The sequence below is a fragment of the Sparus aurata genome, chromosome 17, assembly GCF_900880675.1.
Source record: "Sparus aurata chromosome 17, fSpaAur1.1, whole genome shotgun sequence".
Taxonomy (NCBI): Eukaryota; Metazoa; Chordata; class Actinopteri; order Spariformes; family Sparidae; genus Sparus; species Sparus aurata.
In genome coordinates, this window is record NC_044203.1 from 8,174,193 (window position 1) to 8,191,636 (window position 17,444).

Genomic DNA, 17,444 nt, shown 5'->3' on the forward strand with positions numbered 1-17,444 from the left:
TTTGGATCACCTTTTTACAAACATTCATGAAAAGCAGACTGAAAAACACGACGTATAAAGTTAATGCAGATGTTGGACATTTGCATTCCTTCCTTCTGACACATTCAAACTGCTATCCATAAAAATATTTCTTCTACAAATAAAATGTATTTTGAGTGTTGATATAAATACCAAGGCACAAGAAGAACATCCCAATTCAGACAACATAAAGTGTGAATCACAAAAAAAAAAAAAAATGACCCTCTTACAGTTTAATTTATGAATCAGTACAGTAGCTTTATGGCAGGTTTCCCCCTGCAGACAGAATATATCTGATACTACATCTTGTTGATGGGTGGTGATTCAGCATGTAGCCTCCAGCCTCACAAGTTAACAGATCAGATACACCAACCTGCTCACCTGCTCTAATTATATCATGTTGCTTATAAAAAAGAAAAAAAAAAAAAGATATTTGCAGCAATATGATACAACATGTTTAGCAAGCTGAATATCAAAAATTGCTTTCTGGCGAAGAATGGATGCATTCTTGGTGCTCTTGCTGTTGGTTTTTTAATCGATATGTTTGTCACTGCTGGTGAAGGGATGTACGGCATAATTCTGCTTGTTCATAGCGATAAAACTGTTATGTTTGACACATTTCAGGACTCATTCTGTGTGAAACGGTTGCCTCGCTGCTGTACCTTGCCTTGTCGAACGTTATCCAATTAAACGCAAGACTCTTGTTTCAAATAATGTGAAAACAGCTTTGTACTTTCAAACACCATGCTGTCTGAGGTAACTATGACAGCAGCTCTGCCCCGGAGGAAGGCGGCAGCAGCAGCAGCAAGGGAAGAGAAGACGGCTGCTTCCCTTATTTATGTGCAGTTATTTGCTGCTGTTATTCTTGCCTGACCCGCTGCTAGTCTCCCGCTGTACAGAGGAGAGAAGACACCAATACACCAACGATGGTCCATCATGTGCAAAAAGGAAAAAAAACATCCCCCTCAGAGGCAAACACACTGGAGTCAGCAATCTGACATTCAATTATTTGTGGTGGTCAGCAGTGTTGGGTATAGTTACTTTGGAAAGTAGTTAATTAGGTTACAACGTTACCATCAGTTAAAAGTAATCAGTTACGTTACAGCGTTACCTATGAATAAAAGTAACGCGTTAGAGTACTCGTGCGTTACCAAAAATCAAAAGCCGTTTGCAGCGCCTCGCACATGCTGCAACTTAACTGACACACACACACACACACACACACACACACACTTCTTTAAATGCACCGAGAAGTCGTGATTTTTTGCGGTCGACAGAAGCTTTTCACCAACGCAGAGTGTGCATTTTACCGTTATGTTGTTCTTGTCCTTTTCGCTGGCGAATTGAAAATAATGTGCGTACTTCCACGATGCAAAAGCTGTCCTCTCTGCCATCTAGTCGGGGGTTCGAAAACACTCACACACACACACACACACACACACACACACACACACAGGTAACGTAGGTCAGCAGCAGGGCACAGACGCACCACAGCGCTGCGCCTCCGCTGACACATCCGCAGGTGGCACAGTACTGTCTGACAAAAAGCAGGCTGCAGTCGGGATTTTCCTTATCCGGAGAAATTCTTAAAATAACGAATTACTTTTTTTTTTTTAAATAACGAAGTTACTGATTGCTTGACGCACGAAACGCGTTACGTTACACGAAAAAGTAATTAGAGTAGTCTAACCACAACACAACACTGGTGGTCAGCTGTTAAGTACAGCTTCAGAGAGCCTCTAGCATCGCTCTCAGAACTTGTCGCCAATGTGTTTTCATTAGTGAATGTAATAATGTTCCTGTTGGTCAGGATTTTCCACACACCTGTCGACCATGTGCATAAAATGAACTGCCACACCACAACATCCTACAAAATACAATAATTAATGCACAACAATTGATTTTCAATTTTTATTTTTCAATTTTATTTCCAAATGTATTTTTCAAATTCATTATCAATTTGTATTGTTTTTTTTGTGGGTACCGGAGCACCCAGGGGAAACCCACGACCCAGATCGAAGGAGTCACTGTCGACGTTTTTGGGAGAGTCTCCTCAGGGACTTGATCTTCCTCTGGGAGTTCAGGGCCAGTGCGTTATCGGTGGACTTCAGGGAGCGATTATTGCTGCTCCACTGGCTCTTCCTCACACTTCTCCTCACGCCTGGCTCTCACATCACCTGTGGTCTCTTGCTGCTGGACATTGATCTCCTTTGCCATCTTTTGACAAAGGGTGTTCAGCTCAGCCCTCAAGTTGTTGATCACGTGCGAGCCTACCAACACTGCGTCTGCGTGAGACTTTACTTCCTTTTCAAGCTTATGCTGAAGAGTGTCGGCCTGCTGTCTGGCACTGATGACATCAGTTTGGTATCTTTGGCTGATCTCAAGCTGTGAAACTCTGATCTTCTCAAATTGGAGCTGAGCTTTGTAAGCCTGCTGTCTGAGAGTGTTGATGTCATTTTCATACCTTTGGCTGATCTTATGGTATGACACACGTCTTCCGTAGTTCTTCTTGGAGAAGAAGGTTCTTTTCTTTCTCCACATGAAGGTCAGCTGAGAAATTCTCCTTCTGGCTGAGCAACTCCTCGTATTCCTTTTGAAGGCGTTTGTGCTGCTGGACTCCATATTCAAGCTCACGCAGAAGGTTGTCGACCTGGTGTCTGGCATTGATGACATCGGTTTCGTACCTTAAGGTGATCTCGTTGTGTGAAGCTTTCATCCACCCCAGTTCATCTTGGAGGAGCTTGATCCTGTCCTTGTCCACATGGAGCTCAGCTCCCGACTTGTCTTTGTTGATTATATGGGAAACTTCGACTTCCACATAATCTTCTTGAAGGTCTGTCTTCTTCCTTCTCTTTGCGTTGTTTCTCACCTGGTTGGCATCACCTGTTGGATCACTGTACTTTGTACTTTGTACACTGTACTTTTGAGGCTTGTTAATGTCCATTTCATTCAACCTATTGTCTTTTTCCAACTGGTCTCTTGTCTGAGCCAGCTCTTGGTGACGTTGGACTGTCAATTTCTTCTGACTGACGTATTTGGTTTTCTCTTCAACCAACTTGTTCTTCAGCTCTGCATTTTTTTGAGAAAGTGCTCGGCTACTGTTGGACAGCCTCTCGCGAGAACTGTCTCTGAGCCACCGTTTAGAGGTCCTCTGATACCTTTCAAGTTCCTCACAGACAGCATTTTTTCCGCTGGCATTTTCTCAGAGTAATGCTCAGTATTACACGTGTTCTGATGGACTGATGTCGTCAGGTAGACGGATGTCGTCTGTATCAGTGATCTGCCTGTTGATTGTTCCCTTTGCTCTCCCTCTTTATCAGCAGTGATACCTGTTGAGACGATTGAACATATAAAACGTTGGGACAGTCTGAAGAACAGCTGTCTCTTTTATACCCCTGCTGAAATGCATCATGGAATCTTTGCTTTGATGATTAAATGTTCCATTTGGCTTTGATTTTTTGCTTTTTCATCTGGACAGTTCCATTTCTTCTATGTTTTGATTCTAAATGTTTACATTCAAAAATCACATTCTGTGATTCACATCTAGACAACATGGCTGCGCATCAATTAGTGTGAATGCTGCAAGCACAAAATATTCAGCTTTTTCTGCAAAGTTTTTCCCATTCATCCTTATGGGGAATTTTTCACATTTCGTTCTGCTCCTTCATCAACAACACATGTTCAGCTAGAGAAACTGTCCGACTATCAAAATGTTCAGCTTTTTTTTATTTTTTTAAGTATTTTTATTGCATTTTCTCAAAACGCAAAACACAGAACTGCTCGGACACGACAGAAAAAGAAAAAAACAGCAGAGTGTGGGCATGTGGGTACAGTAAATAAAAATTAACTATGAAAATAAAAATAAATTAAAGCTGCAAGCAGCGATGAACGGGCCCTCGCAGTCCATGCGCGTCGGGGCGTGCTGCTGTCGGAGCGTGCCGCGTACCTGGCCCCATTGCCTGATTATTATGTACGCATCTCTTAACTGTCTGTGTCTCAGACAGTGCAGGGAGGGGTTAAATGTCATTTCCTGTGTCCAACATGTGGCACTGTGACTATGACACAGCCCTATGTGTTCAGGGCTGGACTCTTATCAAACATGTAAAGTTTGGTCCAGATAGGAATGAGGAAGTTTGTCCTTTATGATTTGGTGGCCTGCTCCTGCCGGTATTAAATAATGTACGCTGAAGTCAGAAAAACTTTCTGCAATCTGCATAAAAGCAAAATGGACTACAGGTGAAAATTCCCTCAAAGTAATTTGTGGTCGGTTGTGTTTTGATCATTGATTGGTGGCGACGCTGTCCGAGGGTGTGCTCACATTTTAGTTGCATGTCGTCTTGTAGTGTATGATATGGAGGAAAAAACCTATAAATGTCATGGAAATAGGATGTTTGTCTGAATTCCTGTCCAGTAGGTGGCGCTATGGATATGACACAGTATTGATACATGGAGGTATTCAGGGAACATCATATACATGTGTGATGAATTTGGTGTACATGGGAAATTTTTATGTTGACGTTATAAGGACTTGATGCTTTATGGCGAAGCATGAAAATGGACCGCACCATGACACCCACCATGTTTGACGTAGGCGAGAGCTTTTGATGACTTTTCATGTTCAAGGTTTGAGGAGTGAATTGGAAGGCTGTGGTTTTCAATCTGTAGGAGGAGTTGTTAAAGTACGAGGCATGGAAATGGATCAAAATGGGGGTGACATGGGAACTTTGAATCAAAATGGCCGACTTCCTGTTGGCGTCTGGTCATGAGACATATGCATAGTGAATGTCATTCATGTAGATGCATGTAGGAGGCGGGGCTTGGTATGTTAATATTCCAGGGGGCACTATAGAGTCCGATGGTAACACCTCTCATCAGCTATCGTCAGGAGGGCATTGGCAATAATTGTATCAAGTTTTATGTTAATCCGACCAACCAATGTGGAGATATAAAAGACTTAAAGAGCGCCACCTAGGGGTAATCGGGCAACATTTTGCACAGAGCCTTAGGGGCTCATGGGAAGTAGTACCCTGAGTTTCATGTCATTCGGACACACCAATGTGGAGATATGCAACACTTTGTGTTTTGAGCAAAATGTACAGGAGGTTGTTATTTACGGTGGCCCAGAGGTGTCAGGCCAAATACAGAAGCCACAACACGAATACAAAAGCCACAACATGAATACAAATGCCACAACACAAACACAAAAGCAACAAGACGAATACAAAAGCCACAACACGAATACAAAAGCCACAACACGAATACAAAAGCAACAACACGAATACAAAAGCCACAACACGAATACAAAAGCCACAACACGAATACAAAAGCAACAACACGAATACAAAAGCAACAACACGAATACAAAAGCCACAACACGAATACAAAAGCCACAACACGAATACAAAAGCAACAACACGAATACAAAAGCAACAACACGAATACAAAAGCAACAACACGAATACAAAAGGAACAACACAAATACAAAAGGAACAACACGAATACAAAAGCCACAACACGAATACAAAAGCAACAACACAAATACAAAAGCAACAACACAAATACAAAAGCAACAACACGAATACAAAAGGAACAACACAAATACAAAAGCCACAACACGAATACAAAAGCCACAACACAAATACAAAAGCAACAACACGAATACAAAAGCCACAACGGAAGTGACCCACAGCGGAAGTGACCCACAACGGAAGTGACCCCGGAAGTGAACGGCAACGGATGTTGACAATGCGGCGGATTGATGCTGCCATTTAGGACCCGTGTGCCGGCTGTCTCTGGGCAACACAGAGTCCAACTTCGTCGCTGACTTTCCTCCAAGCTCTCTCCTGTTTTGTCCAAGTCTATGTGTATCTGTTTCTGTCCCGGAGCTCCCGAACTCCGGTCTCTGTATGCGTAGTGTGGTAGTATAGTACGGAGCTAACGAGCTTCGGGGCGCCGAGCACGGAGCATTAGCCCCAGTTAGCACAACAATAGAGCAGCTAGCTTTTCTCACTTGTTGTGTCGTTCCGAGCCGGGCTGCAGCGCCGACAGCAGCGCTCCGGTCTGCTCCCCGAGCTCTGTACCACCATACCGCTGTACACACTTAAGCCTGATTTATGCTTCTGCGCCGTCGCCGACCCCTACGCGGACCCTACGCCGTAGCCTGACGTGCGCCTCCAAAAAATCCTGACTACGCGTCACGTCGACGCGTCGAGACGCGAACGGCAAGGACTGTGATTGGTCCGCTCAGAACGTGATTTCCGGCAGTTGCTTTTCCGGTCAACAGTATAACAACACCGCCACCGCATTTGTTGTTCAATATCCACGAGCTCTATCTCCAAAAACACCCACTCCATCTCAGCTTTACAGAGACCGGACAATAAAGGAGAGTGCTTGGAGAAAATCGGAGAGGAAGTTGGACCACTTGCTAAGTAATGAAAATATGTGTCTGTTACTTGATAACAGCTGTCTGTTGTACTTTATTATGAACCACAGTAGCACAATCACAGCTGTACAAATGTACGCCACCATGAGTGACAGCAGAGATGAGGAGTTTCCTCCGCCGCAACAACTTCACTTGCAGAATGATGCCAGATAATTCACCGAGAAGGTGGCGAAGTTTGTGACATTTTCAACCCGGATTTTTGAGAGGAAGGAATTAAACGTCTGTCCCAAATAAACGCCTGGTCTGTTAAGGGATTGAAACAAATAAATGCCCCGGCTATTGAGATTGAGGAGTCACGTGCTGATTTGGGTTGATTTGGGTGGGGTCTGAGCCGGTCGGCCATGATGGTAGGAGACGCTATCGGTTGTCAGGGGCAACGCCTGCAGAACTTCACAGAGGCGCGACTAAACAGTCCAGAGCTCTTTAATTTCTGCGCATTTATTATTTCGGCGGGACAGAGACGGATCTACGAATACGAGAAAGAAAAGGAAGAAAGTAAAGCAATGCAAAAAGATAAGGCGAAAGAAAAGGGACCTTACAGGAACAAGCTCACACCAAGCGCATAACAGCGGTATTTGGAGAAGCTCTCGGACATCCAAAATATCGACCCATACGAGCTCCCTGCAGAGGAATGGCACAGAGACCTGGATCATTTACCTCCATGCACATACATGGGCTAATGCTCCGTGCTCGGCGCCCCGAAGCTCGTTAGCTCCGTACTATACTACCACACTCCATACGCATACAGAGACCGGAGCTCGGGAGCTCCGGGACAGAAACAGATACACAGAGACTTGGACAAAACAGGAGAGAGCCTGGAAAAAAGTCAGCGACGAAGGTGGACTGTGTGTTGCCCAGAGACAGCCGGCACACGGGTCCTAAAATGGCAGCAACAACCCGCCGCATTGTCAACATCCGTTGCCGTTCACTTCCGTTTTGGGTCACTTCCGTTGTGGGTTACTTCCGCCGTGGGTCACTTCCGTTGTGACTTTTGTATTCGTGTTGTGGCTTTTGTATTCGTGTTGTGGCTTTTGTATTCGTGTTGTGGCTTTGGTATTCGTGTTGTGGCTTTTGTATTTGTGTTGTGGCTTTTGTATTTGTGTTGTGGCTTTTGTATTTGGCCTGACACCTCTGGGCCACCGTAGTTATTTAATAACTTGAGTATTGTTTGAAATATCAAAATTCTTTTAATAATATGTATTACAATTGTTATTGTTCAAATGCACATTATCTAATTTCTCCGTCTAGGGGTCTCTCAAACAAAACAAAACACAAGATGTTTGCCAAGCCTTGTGTGGGGAGGGCATTGTGGAGAGGGTCATATCAGATTCTTCTTCTGAATTTTATCTTAACTAACGCTTATCAATCTGACTGCAGCAGTGATCCACAGAGGCCTCCATGCACACCGATCACATGACAAGCTCTCTGATGGCAGGGGTGGTTAGCAATCCAAACTGTCCTGAGTAAAAAACATCCAAAACAATTAGATAATCAGTAAGGTACATGCATTTACACAAGTACTGTGCTGAGGAACAATTTCAAGGAATTTTACTCAAGTATTTCCATTTTCTTGTACTTTATACTTCCACTCTACTACTTTTTGGAAGCGAACATTGGACTTTTTACTTACCACATCACTTTAATAACTTTAGTTACTAATAACCTTTCAGATTTCTTATTGTATTAGAGCCAAATGAGTACATATTGGATCTTATAATCTGCCAGGTCGATAATCGATCAACCCATAGTCATGGCATACATGTAAATATATGTAGCCTATAATTTACTTTTACTTGTACTTTTGATACTGAAGTCAATTTAATAATATTATGATACTTTAAGACTTTTACTCAAGTACTATTTGTATGTGTGACCTATGCTTTAACCCAAGTGATATTTTAAAATGATATCTTTACTTTACAAGTATATAAGTACTACTATACAACACTGGGAATCAGAATAAAGCCTTAGAAAGAGGCTGTAAAACTGGGTCCTCTCGAACTTAATTGGTGTCTGAAACTGGAACAATAATACAAAGTCACATGTCAAAACACACAAACACACATTATATAAGATATGTTATGTTATTGCATAAAACAAGATCCAAAATGACCTAAATTCACAGATATATAAAAGTTAGATAAGAGAGAAGTTCAAAAATGAACTCACCATTCTATAAAAGTTTGCTGGATCAAAACCTCAAAAGGAAGAAGAGTCCCACTGTGGTTTCAAATTTAGTTTAAACTAGAATGGCAGGCCAAACAGTCCCCATGAATTCAGTCAAGCCTTACCCAATATCAAATACACATATTTAAATCCACTAGATCTAGTCTTCAATTTGGATCCACATGAAATTGTACTCACTCATAGATATCAGCCACTAAACATAATTAATTTGTCATCACAATGCATTTTTTCCTGAGAAATTCCCAAAATAGAAAGTAAATGTTAAAGAAACTGAGAAAAACTGTCCTGGACCTGTCCCTTTATCTGGATCCACACCAAAAGTTAATGGGACCTATTGGCCGAGACCAATCCTCCATCCAAGTTTTGTGAAAATCTGTTAAGTAGTTTTTGTGTAATCCTGCTGACAAACTTACCCAACCAACAAACAGACAGAAGCAGGTGATATAAACTTGGCAGAGGTCATTATTAACTCTTCTTAGGAGATCTAACCCAATTTTAGAGTTACTGAAAACAACCTCTTGCTGCAGCTGCAAACAACACTGACCTCCCTACCAGCCAGCCAACTCTTTTAAATAGATATGAGACACGCTGTTGTGGACACATGAACAATGTGGACATATCGCCCTCTGCTGATAGAACTGGTGTACTGCATGTGAAGCAGGCATGGACAGTTTCTTCCCCTTGAGTATGATTGTGTGATGATGGTGTTGTTGCACATAAAGACTGTTTTGGCCTCGTTTCTGTTTTTCGAAAAAAAATTCAAATAACTGATATTAGTTGTATTAATAAAAGCCAGGGTGTTGTGAAGTTTGTCGTCTTTTATGTCTTTGACTGAAACTGACAATTATATTTAACCGTTATAAGAGACATATTCAAAAGTACGTATCTGTCGCCTGCAGACACTAACATATTTTACCAGTGGAGAGACACACTTGAAGGTCAGTGGCGTAGTGCTGGGCTGAGTGAAAAACAAACCTGTCCCATTCCAATAAGTTCACTTTGCGCTAGGCAGGTTGGGAAATGTATTTCTTGCTCGTCTCGTCGCATTTGACAGCCGGGTAAATGCGAACTTCATTTCCCATGGCTCTCTGCGCGCTTGGGTTTGCATGCTGCTCTCCACGCACTCTGTGCTGCTGCAACGATAAATGTGGTCCTTGAACGACATATAGCCCAGGTACCTTCGTATGGCCCTCAGGATTAAGGGGTAAAGTTTTGTCTTGACCATACAAAATAACTTCCAACGTAAGTGTTGTCTGCTTTCTGTCCTCTGCTTTGGTATGTTTTACTTCATAATGACATCTTAATTCCCTGTCTGTGAGGGTTACCAGTGCATCTAGCTAGCTGCTAGCTTGCTAGCTAGCAGCTAACTATCTTACGTCAGGCGTCAGAAGCCAAAGTTGGCAGCAGTTCAGAGACTGGCCTTCACAGGACCGTCTGTTACTCAAGCTAACAGTCTACTTTAATAAGATACACGCCTGTACTTGACCTACCACTGGACAGTGTCCCGACCTAGCTTCGGAAACGAAAAGCTGCTTCCTCCTTGTCCTCCAGAAATAATTGAGTAATGTTAACGTTAACTACCCTAAAACAGGGCATGTGTGTAGGTAGTATTTATATAGCCTTTAACATCCGGCGGCAACTTCTACAATGAGCCAGGACAGCTTCCTACAGTCTGTTTGAGTACGTTTATTTTGAAGTTAAGTGTGCCGACCTCCTCTCTCTCTCTGTGGGGCTGTGTCACCCAGCTCTTGTAGCAGTTTGGCTAGCTGCTCGCTGCACCGTTGAGAAGAGAGTTGCGACACTCTGTGAACTCGCCGTCACGTACTTCATGTTGTGCTCAATGTTTCCATAAGCGCTGCTGCCCGATGACATGGGCACAGTTTTAAAGTATTACAAAGTACAAGTTTAGTACTATTTAATTTCAGATTTTACGTTTGATTGTTTATTAGTCATCATCTGATGGAATCATAATAACTTAAGCTTGCTGCCTCCCCTCCCAGATAACAGTTTTCAAAGTCACATTGATCACTGTGTCACTGTTCCGTTTATATTCGTCTGTTCCTATGAAGCTTAGCACTGTGCATCAGTAAGGTAATAATATATTAATAATAATAATTCAACAATGTACATTATGAAATAAACCATGGTACTTTTACCTCTAGTACTGTTAGTATATTTTGATGCCAACGCTCAGGACTTTTACTTGCAACAGTATTTCTACACCGCAGTATTATTACGCTTCCTCTGATCTACTGTTGAATTACCGAATGTACATTTTTGATTTTGTGGTTGAAAGCTCGGTCAATAATGATAACCAAGGACAGCAACTGCATATTAAAAACTAACATTGTACTATATAACATACCGTGTTTACAAGGAGAAAAAGGAGATCGGGGATATTAAACAAACTCTGAGCTTAAGGCTTATAAACAAAGATAAACTTTTCATGCCAACCATACACCAAAAACTACAATTTAGTTCAGGTAAACTTGGCCATCTAACATCTAATTGTTGTAAAGTTAGCTCATGAAATGTTGTTATTAACTAACTAGCTAATTGCAATTATTATGTTATCAGCTTAGGACAAACCTTCATTAAAGCTGTAAAATGCCATTATTGCGTGCTTGGAAAACACTGAACATGAATGAGGTTCTGCCCCATGACATGCTTCAGTCCTGCATTCTGATACCCACAGGAGTCTATGGGAGTGTCACAACTCTCATATTCAACAATAGTAGGTTTGCCAGAAGTTTGGTAACATAACCCAAGTATGCCTAGTTTTGAGTAGTAGCCCTTTGAATAATAACCTGTGTAAGCTACGTTTTTAAAGCATAACTTGAGTTAACGTTATGTCTTTGAGATGAACATTCTTCAACTTTCAGTGTAACAATCCACCTGTTTGTTTTGCTTCAGGTGCGGATGATTGTGCGGTCATAACACAAGGTATGTTCGGACCTTTTAATCTGTCATATAACCTGTGTGTTCAGTCGATGCAAAGCAAGGTAATGTTATAGTTAATGGAGGAACTGGGTCACGGTTGGTTTTCCCAGTGAACAGATAAAGATAATATGGCTTGGTAGTTTTTACTGCTATTCATCTTTTTATAATGCAGAAACTTTTCTTAATGAAAGTAACACATGTATGTAGCAAGTGTTTTTCTTAAACATATGTAACATATTTTTATAAAAGAGAATCAGGGCAGAACTGTATGTCTAATTGGCGGTGGTGAGGAGAAAAAAAATGTTGTGTTGGTGAAGGTTTAGTTTCCTTAGGTCAGCAGTCTAGATTTAGGAGTAACCAGAGGTCACGCTTTTAACAGCAAAGTAATAGGGTTGGGTGTCTGCGGAATTGGCATATGACTATGTCTACAGTGAAACATCATGATGGACGATGACATCGTTTATCAGCCCAACCCTACAAAGTAATGTTACTATTGGCATAAGGGGGCATGGTTGAAACATGTTTGGTAAACATTACATGAATCTTAAGTCAACAGTAGAGTATACAGCTGTCTATACAGCATAGATAACACTACTTATGATTCCTGGTTACTATAAGTCAATGTTTGAATTTGAACTTGAGCTTGAACCTGGTGTCCATGCATGTCGCTGATCCAGAGGTCATAAAGCATTCATGGTGTTACCCAGTGATCACTGGAATGTAGACAACCAGAATAGACGACAGGTATTTTATTTGACTTTTAAAGACAGATTGAGGGGATCTGATATATAGTTCAGTTTCTCATAAGAAGAGAAATCAATCAACTGCAATCTACAAATTCATGGAGGACCGATCAGTTAGAATTTCATCAAAACTATTTATATAATTGATCTATTCCATTTTAATTTAATTGTACATTTGGGTGCTTCTGATAGAATGTCATGTGAAATTTTGGTCCAAACATGAAACTTAAACTACTCCTGTTAAGAATTCAGCCTTTATTTTTCCTGTATCATGTTAGATGCAAACTCATCAAAAAACGTTCATTATGAAACTGGCGGGACAAATTAGACTGGGCTGCCAAAGTATAGGTAATTATTGGGAAACACTGAAACAGTAATATATAGGAAACTTTTAGTCAATAAATCAAGTCCATCACCAGAAAACTTCAGCAGCTATGTAATGTAACACTCAGTGCGTTTACATGACACTCAAGAAAACCGAATTACTGTGTTAGTCTGACTAAAATCGGACCGGATCGGATTTCTCATAGTCGAATTAAAGCACCCAGATTATTCGATTGATAGTCGCATTACTCCTGCATGTATATGTTCCATCAGATTGGATCGGATTTGTATTGGATTTTTTGCGCAGGCGCGAGATTTTTTCCCCAGGGCCGTGAGCCGGAAGTAGACGGACAGCGGCGGCATCTTTCCTCCGAAATCACCTCAAGAAAGAGCGCCATTGTGCACCTAGTTTGTGTAATTATCAAGTACACCATATACGAAATGTACAAAGATGTAGCTTCGTCTCGCTCTTCGTACGCCATCTTTCTTGAATGCCGAGGCAGCTGGTGACGTAAAGAGGTCAGCCGGAGGTGTCTCTGTTTCCACTAGTGTAAATGGGTACAGCGCCACCTAGCGTACCGGGGTATGACATGCTCCGGCCCAATAATCCGATTTTCTCACCGGCATGTATACTCGGATATTTGCAGTTGTCTGATTGAGTAGCATAGTCGAACTATGGCTGTAATCTGACTAAGCTGTGCATGTAAACGCACTGATTGTAGGCAATATTAGGCAAAAGTGGAAAGAAGAAGAAAGTTTTCTAAAGTCAATATTGATAATATGATAAGTCTATGATGATTTAATTATACATTAACATTACCTTGGAATTCATGATATTCTACACAAAATGATCGATTAATCAAGAATATTATTGGAAGATTGCACTAAACAATAATGTAATCATCAAAAGACTTCACTACCTATATAAAGGGTTTATTCAGTGTCTTTTGTTTGTTCTACCCTAGTCTGTGGTTAAACGTCACAGCAGCAGAGAGGAGGAGAGGAAGAGGATGATCATGCAGCGCGTCCTAACTCTAGGGATACTGCGGCGGGTGGCAGCAGTGCACCCATTGCTGGCGGGCGTCACTGTCCCCAAGCCACCAACAGCATATTGTTGCTGTGCCCTCCGCCTGTCACTGTCACCACCGACAGGTCAGCGCTGGCTGTCTACCTCCACCTCCAGCAAGGCAGCACAGGAGCAAAAACAACTGCCAAGACAGGAGGAACCAAAATCCAGCTCCCTGTCTGAAACACAGGAAAAAGTGGAAGCTGGAATTGAAGCTGCAGAGGTGGACCCCCTGCAGGACAAGTCCATTGGTCTGGTCCAGAGGTTTAAGAGGACGTTCAAACAGTACGGGAAGGTGATGATCCCTGTACATCTGGTGACGTCCTCTTTCTGGTTTGGAACCTTCTACTACGCTGCTATGAAGTGAGTGTTGTGTTTTGTTTCGGTGATTTTGTATTTGTCCCCCCATGACTAGTTCATCAGCTGTCTCTTCTCTGGTAATCTTACCTCTATTGATTCTTAAAGTTAACAAATCACGTTATTAACAGTCATCCCACAGTTTTTCAATGCTACTATAAATTCTTTCCCATCTTGGTGATTTTCTCTCCCTCAGAGGTGTGAATGTAGTGCCGTTCTTGGAGATGATTGGTCTACCGGAGTCACTAGTTGGCCTTCTGAGAGATTCCTCGAGTGGCTACGCTCTGACTGCATACGCCATGTACAAGGTAGTTTCATCCAGGATCTCTGGGTTTTTATTGAAGAAAACATTGAACATTACAGCTCATTGATCAGCATTACAACACATTGTTAAGAAAATATACATATACAAGTGATTCATGAGTAATGCTCGAGTTGGGAGATAAGGCCTTAAAATGATATTGCCATATTTACACACCTGTATATTGTTAATGAAAACATTTTAACCTGATGATATTCTTAGTATTTGAGATGCACCTATCTCAAATAATGGGAACATAATGGAAAAGTCATTTTTTCTTGTAATTTGATTAAAAAAGTGAAACTTCCATATATTCTGTATGCTTCCATAACACCTCAGCAGTGCCACAGGCTGATCGGCTCCATGCCACGCTGCATTGATGCAGTAGCTGTGCAAAAGGAGCCCGACCAAGTATTTATTGCAAAGAATGAACATACTTTTCAGAAGGTCGACATTTCTGTGTTATAAATCCTTTTTCTATTGGACTTGTGTAATATTCTACATTTTGAGACACTGGAGTTTTCATGACCTGTAGGCTGTAATCTTCAAAATTAAAACTAAGCAAATGTTTTAAATATTTCACTTGATGTGTTATGAATCTTGAATATATGAGCTTCACGTTTTTAAATTAAATTACGGATTTTAGTTTTTACTTTTCCATGATATTCTAATTCTTTGAGATGCACCTGTAATGTCAATATATTGCCCAACCCTAAATGGATTCGAGTATTAATTTTCCTCTGCTGACCAGTCGGAATATTTCTTTGTCGCCCTACAGATTGCAACCCCTGCTAGATATACAATGACTCTTGGCGGTACATCAGTATCGGTTCAGTATCTCCGCAAGCACGGCTATTTGTCCACACCACCACCGGTTAAAGAATACTTTCAGGACAAAATGGAGGAGACGAAGGAGAAACTGACAGAAAAGATGGAGGAGACAAAGGAGAGATTGTCAGAGAAAATGGAGGAAACAAAAGAACGTTTCTCTGAGAAAATGGAAGAGACTAAGGACAAGTTTTCAGAGAAATTGCAGGAAACCAAAGACAGAGTTTCCGAGGGAAAAGCTTTTTTCAGAAAAGAAAAATGATTAGAGAATCTCGCTCACAGACTGGGCCGCTGAATACGTGATCCTAGTTTGTTCTCTATAAGTAATCAATGAGGTAGGAGCGAGAAACACTTCTAAGACTGTTTGGAAAGAAGAAAAAACATTGTACTATCCTTGTCCTAAAGTTTCATCTCACAAATCTCAGATATCAGCTGTTGTCAATTTAAGTGTCAAAATTCAGTCCCTAATTGTCCAAACTCTGCTACGATGCACTGTAAGTTAGACTATACGGCAGCTTAGCAGACTCCTGGCAATGCTACATCCTGGCTCAGTCATCTCAGACTGGATTTAACCGGGCATAAAGGACTTTAACTCTTGGTTGACTGTTTGAAGAGAAGCTGCGTTTTCATTTCACTACATGGGAAAAAAAAAAAAAATCAATCTGCCTGCATAAAAACTCATCCAGAGAGAAAGAGAGCATTGGCTGTCCTTGTGCTTGATAGAAAATAAAACTTGAAGCTCTTGGGTTACCTGTGTGTACAAGTCAATCACAGCCTTTCTGAAGGCTTGGTATCACCTTGTGTCTTTTCTAATGTATGTCAATGAAAATCATTATTTCTAATGAAATTTTATCCAGTAGCCCAAGATAATATATTGTACCACTTTATGCACTGATGGAAAGTTGTGTTTGAAATGACCAAGGAAGATGATTGTATGAAAGCTGTTCCTAAAGCGGTCCAAGTCTTATCATTTACATGTGATGAGTTGTAAGTCATACATGTAAACATGCAGAGGCTTCAGAGTGTATTGACAGTAGATACTGTGTGTAATGCATAGTGTGCCATCTGAAATGTCTTGGGTACAAATGTTCCTGACAGATTCAAACATGTTTTGTTGAAACCACAACTGAATAAAGTAAAAAATGCTAATTATCAACATTTGTATGCTGCATTTAAAGGGTGTGTGAGACTTAACTAGAAAAAAATGCTAGTCAGGTTACATGATCTGTGTAAATGAGGTGTAGACACTGCAGCTCAGCTATACACCATCAACATTTTAGCACCTTTCAGCTCAGAGTTTTGATTTCTCAATCCAGTTATTTTTTGGTAAGTTCTAACCACTGTCCTCTATGATTTATAGCATTAGCTGATTTTAGTAAACAAAAAAAACATATGTTTAGATTAAACCACTCTACACCAGGGGCAAAATGTATAACACTGTGTGTTCAAGTGTAGAAATCTATGTACACACAAAATGGGAAACATGCATACAGTCTTCTTCAGATTGAAAAAAACAAAAACAAAACACGTATGTCTGGTTCCACGTGTCTTTTCCTCACACATTTCAATCATTTGAAATGTTACACATGTTCTCGAGCTGTGGGACCATCCCCACAATAATGTAAATATAAATGGCACTAAACATACCCCCAAATTCCCCGATGTGCATATCAATGGCCAGAATGTAGTTCAGTGATGAAAAGTGTTGGATCAGAGAAGCAGATGAAGAACAGAAAGCTCAATGTTACAGACAGTGAACTTGAAGTTATAATTGATCAAACTGACGCACTGATGTTTTAATGTTGCGTGCCATGGCCCAGGTTGCTTTGACAGTGGCCTTCAGCTCGTCTGTATTGTGTTTGGTGTCTTACTGGTGTTTTACTCCATAGTCTCTCTATTGGGGTCAGGTCAGGCTGGCCAATCAAGTGATCAGTGATACCATGGTCAGCAAACCAGTCACTAGTAGTTTTGGCACTGTGGGCAGGTGCCAAGTCCTGTTGGAAAGGGAAATCCACTGTGTAGAGATGTTGATTTCCTTTTTCAGCAGGACTTGTAAGTGTTTGCTGACCATGGTGTTACTGTGACTGTGCTTGATTGGCAAGCCTACTTGCTTGACTGCTATCATCAAAATTGACCCTCATATGCACTCCTCAGGCATTTTTGTACATTTTTCTAAACTTTTTGGCGATCAGTTTGGCTGTGTTACAGCTTGTGGCATGAATTTTTTGCAGGAACTTT

The 17,444-nt window shown here is 41.3% G+C and overlaps 1 protein-coding gene across 2 annotated transcripts; it reads left to right on the top strand.

Annotated features, from left to right (window-relative positions):
• The first annotated feature begins 9,705 nt into the window (after positions 1 to 9,705).
• fam210ab (family with sequence similarity 210 member Ab) lies at positions 9,706 to 16,362 on the top strand. Of its 2 annotated transcripts, none has more exons than XM_030394737.1 (5): positions 9,706 to 9,889; positions 11,561 to 11,590; positions 13,620 to 14,083; positions 14,274 to 14,385; positions 15,157 to 16,362. In XM_030394737.1, exons 3-5 carry the CDS (start codon positions 13,665 to 13,667, stop codon positions 15,466 to 15,468), a joined length of 843 nt encoding a protein of 280 aa, XP_030250597.1. In that variant the 5' UTR covers positions 9,706 to 9,889; positions 11,561 to 11,590; positions 13,620 to 13,664; the 3' UTR covers positions 15,469 to 16,362. The 2 variants fall into 2 exon arrangements, with proteins under 2 accessions (XP_030250597.1, XP_030250598.1); XM_030394738.1 differs by having other exon boundaries at positions 9,721 to 9,851.
• Positions 16,363 to 17,444: the final 1,082 nt, after the last annotated feature.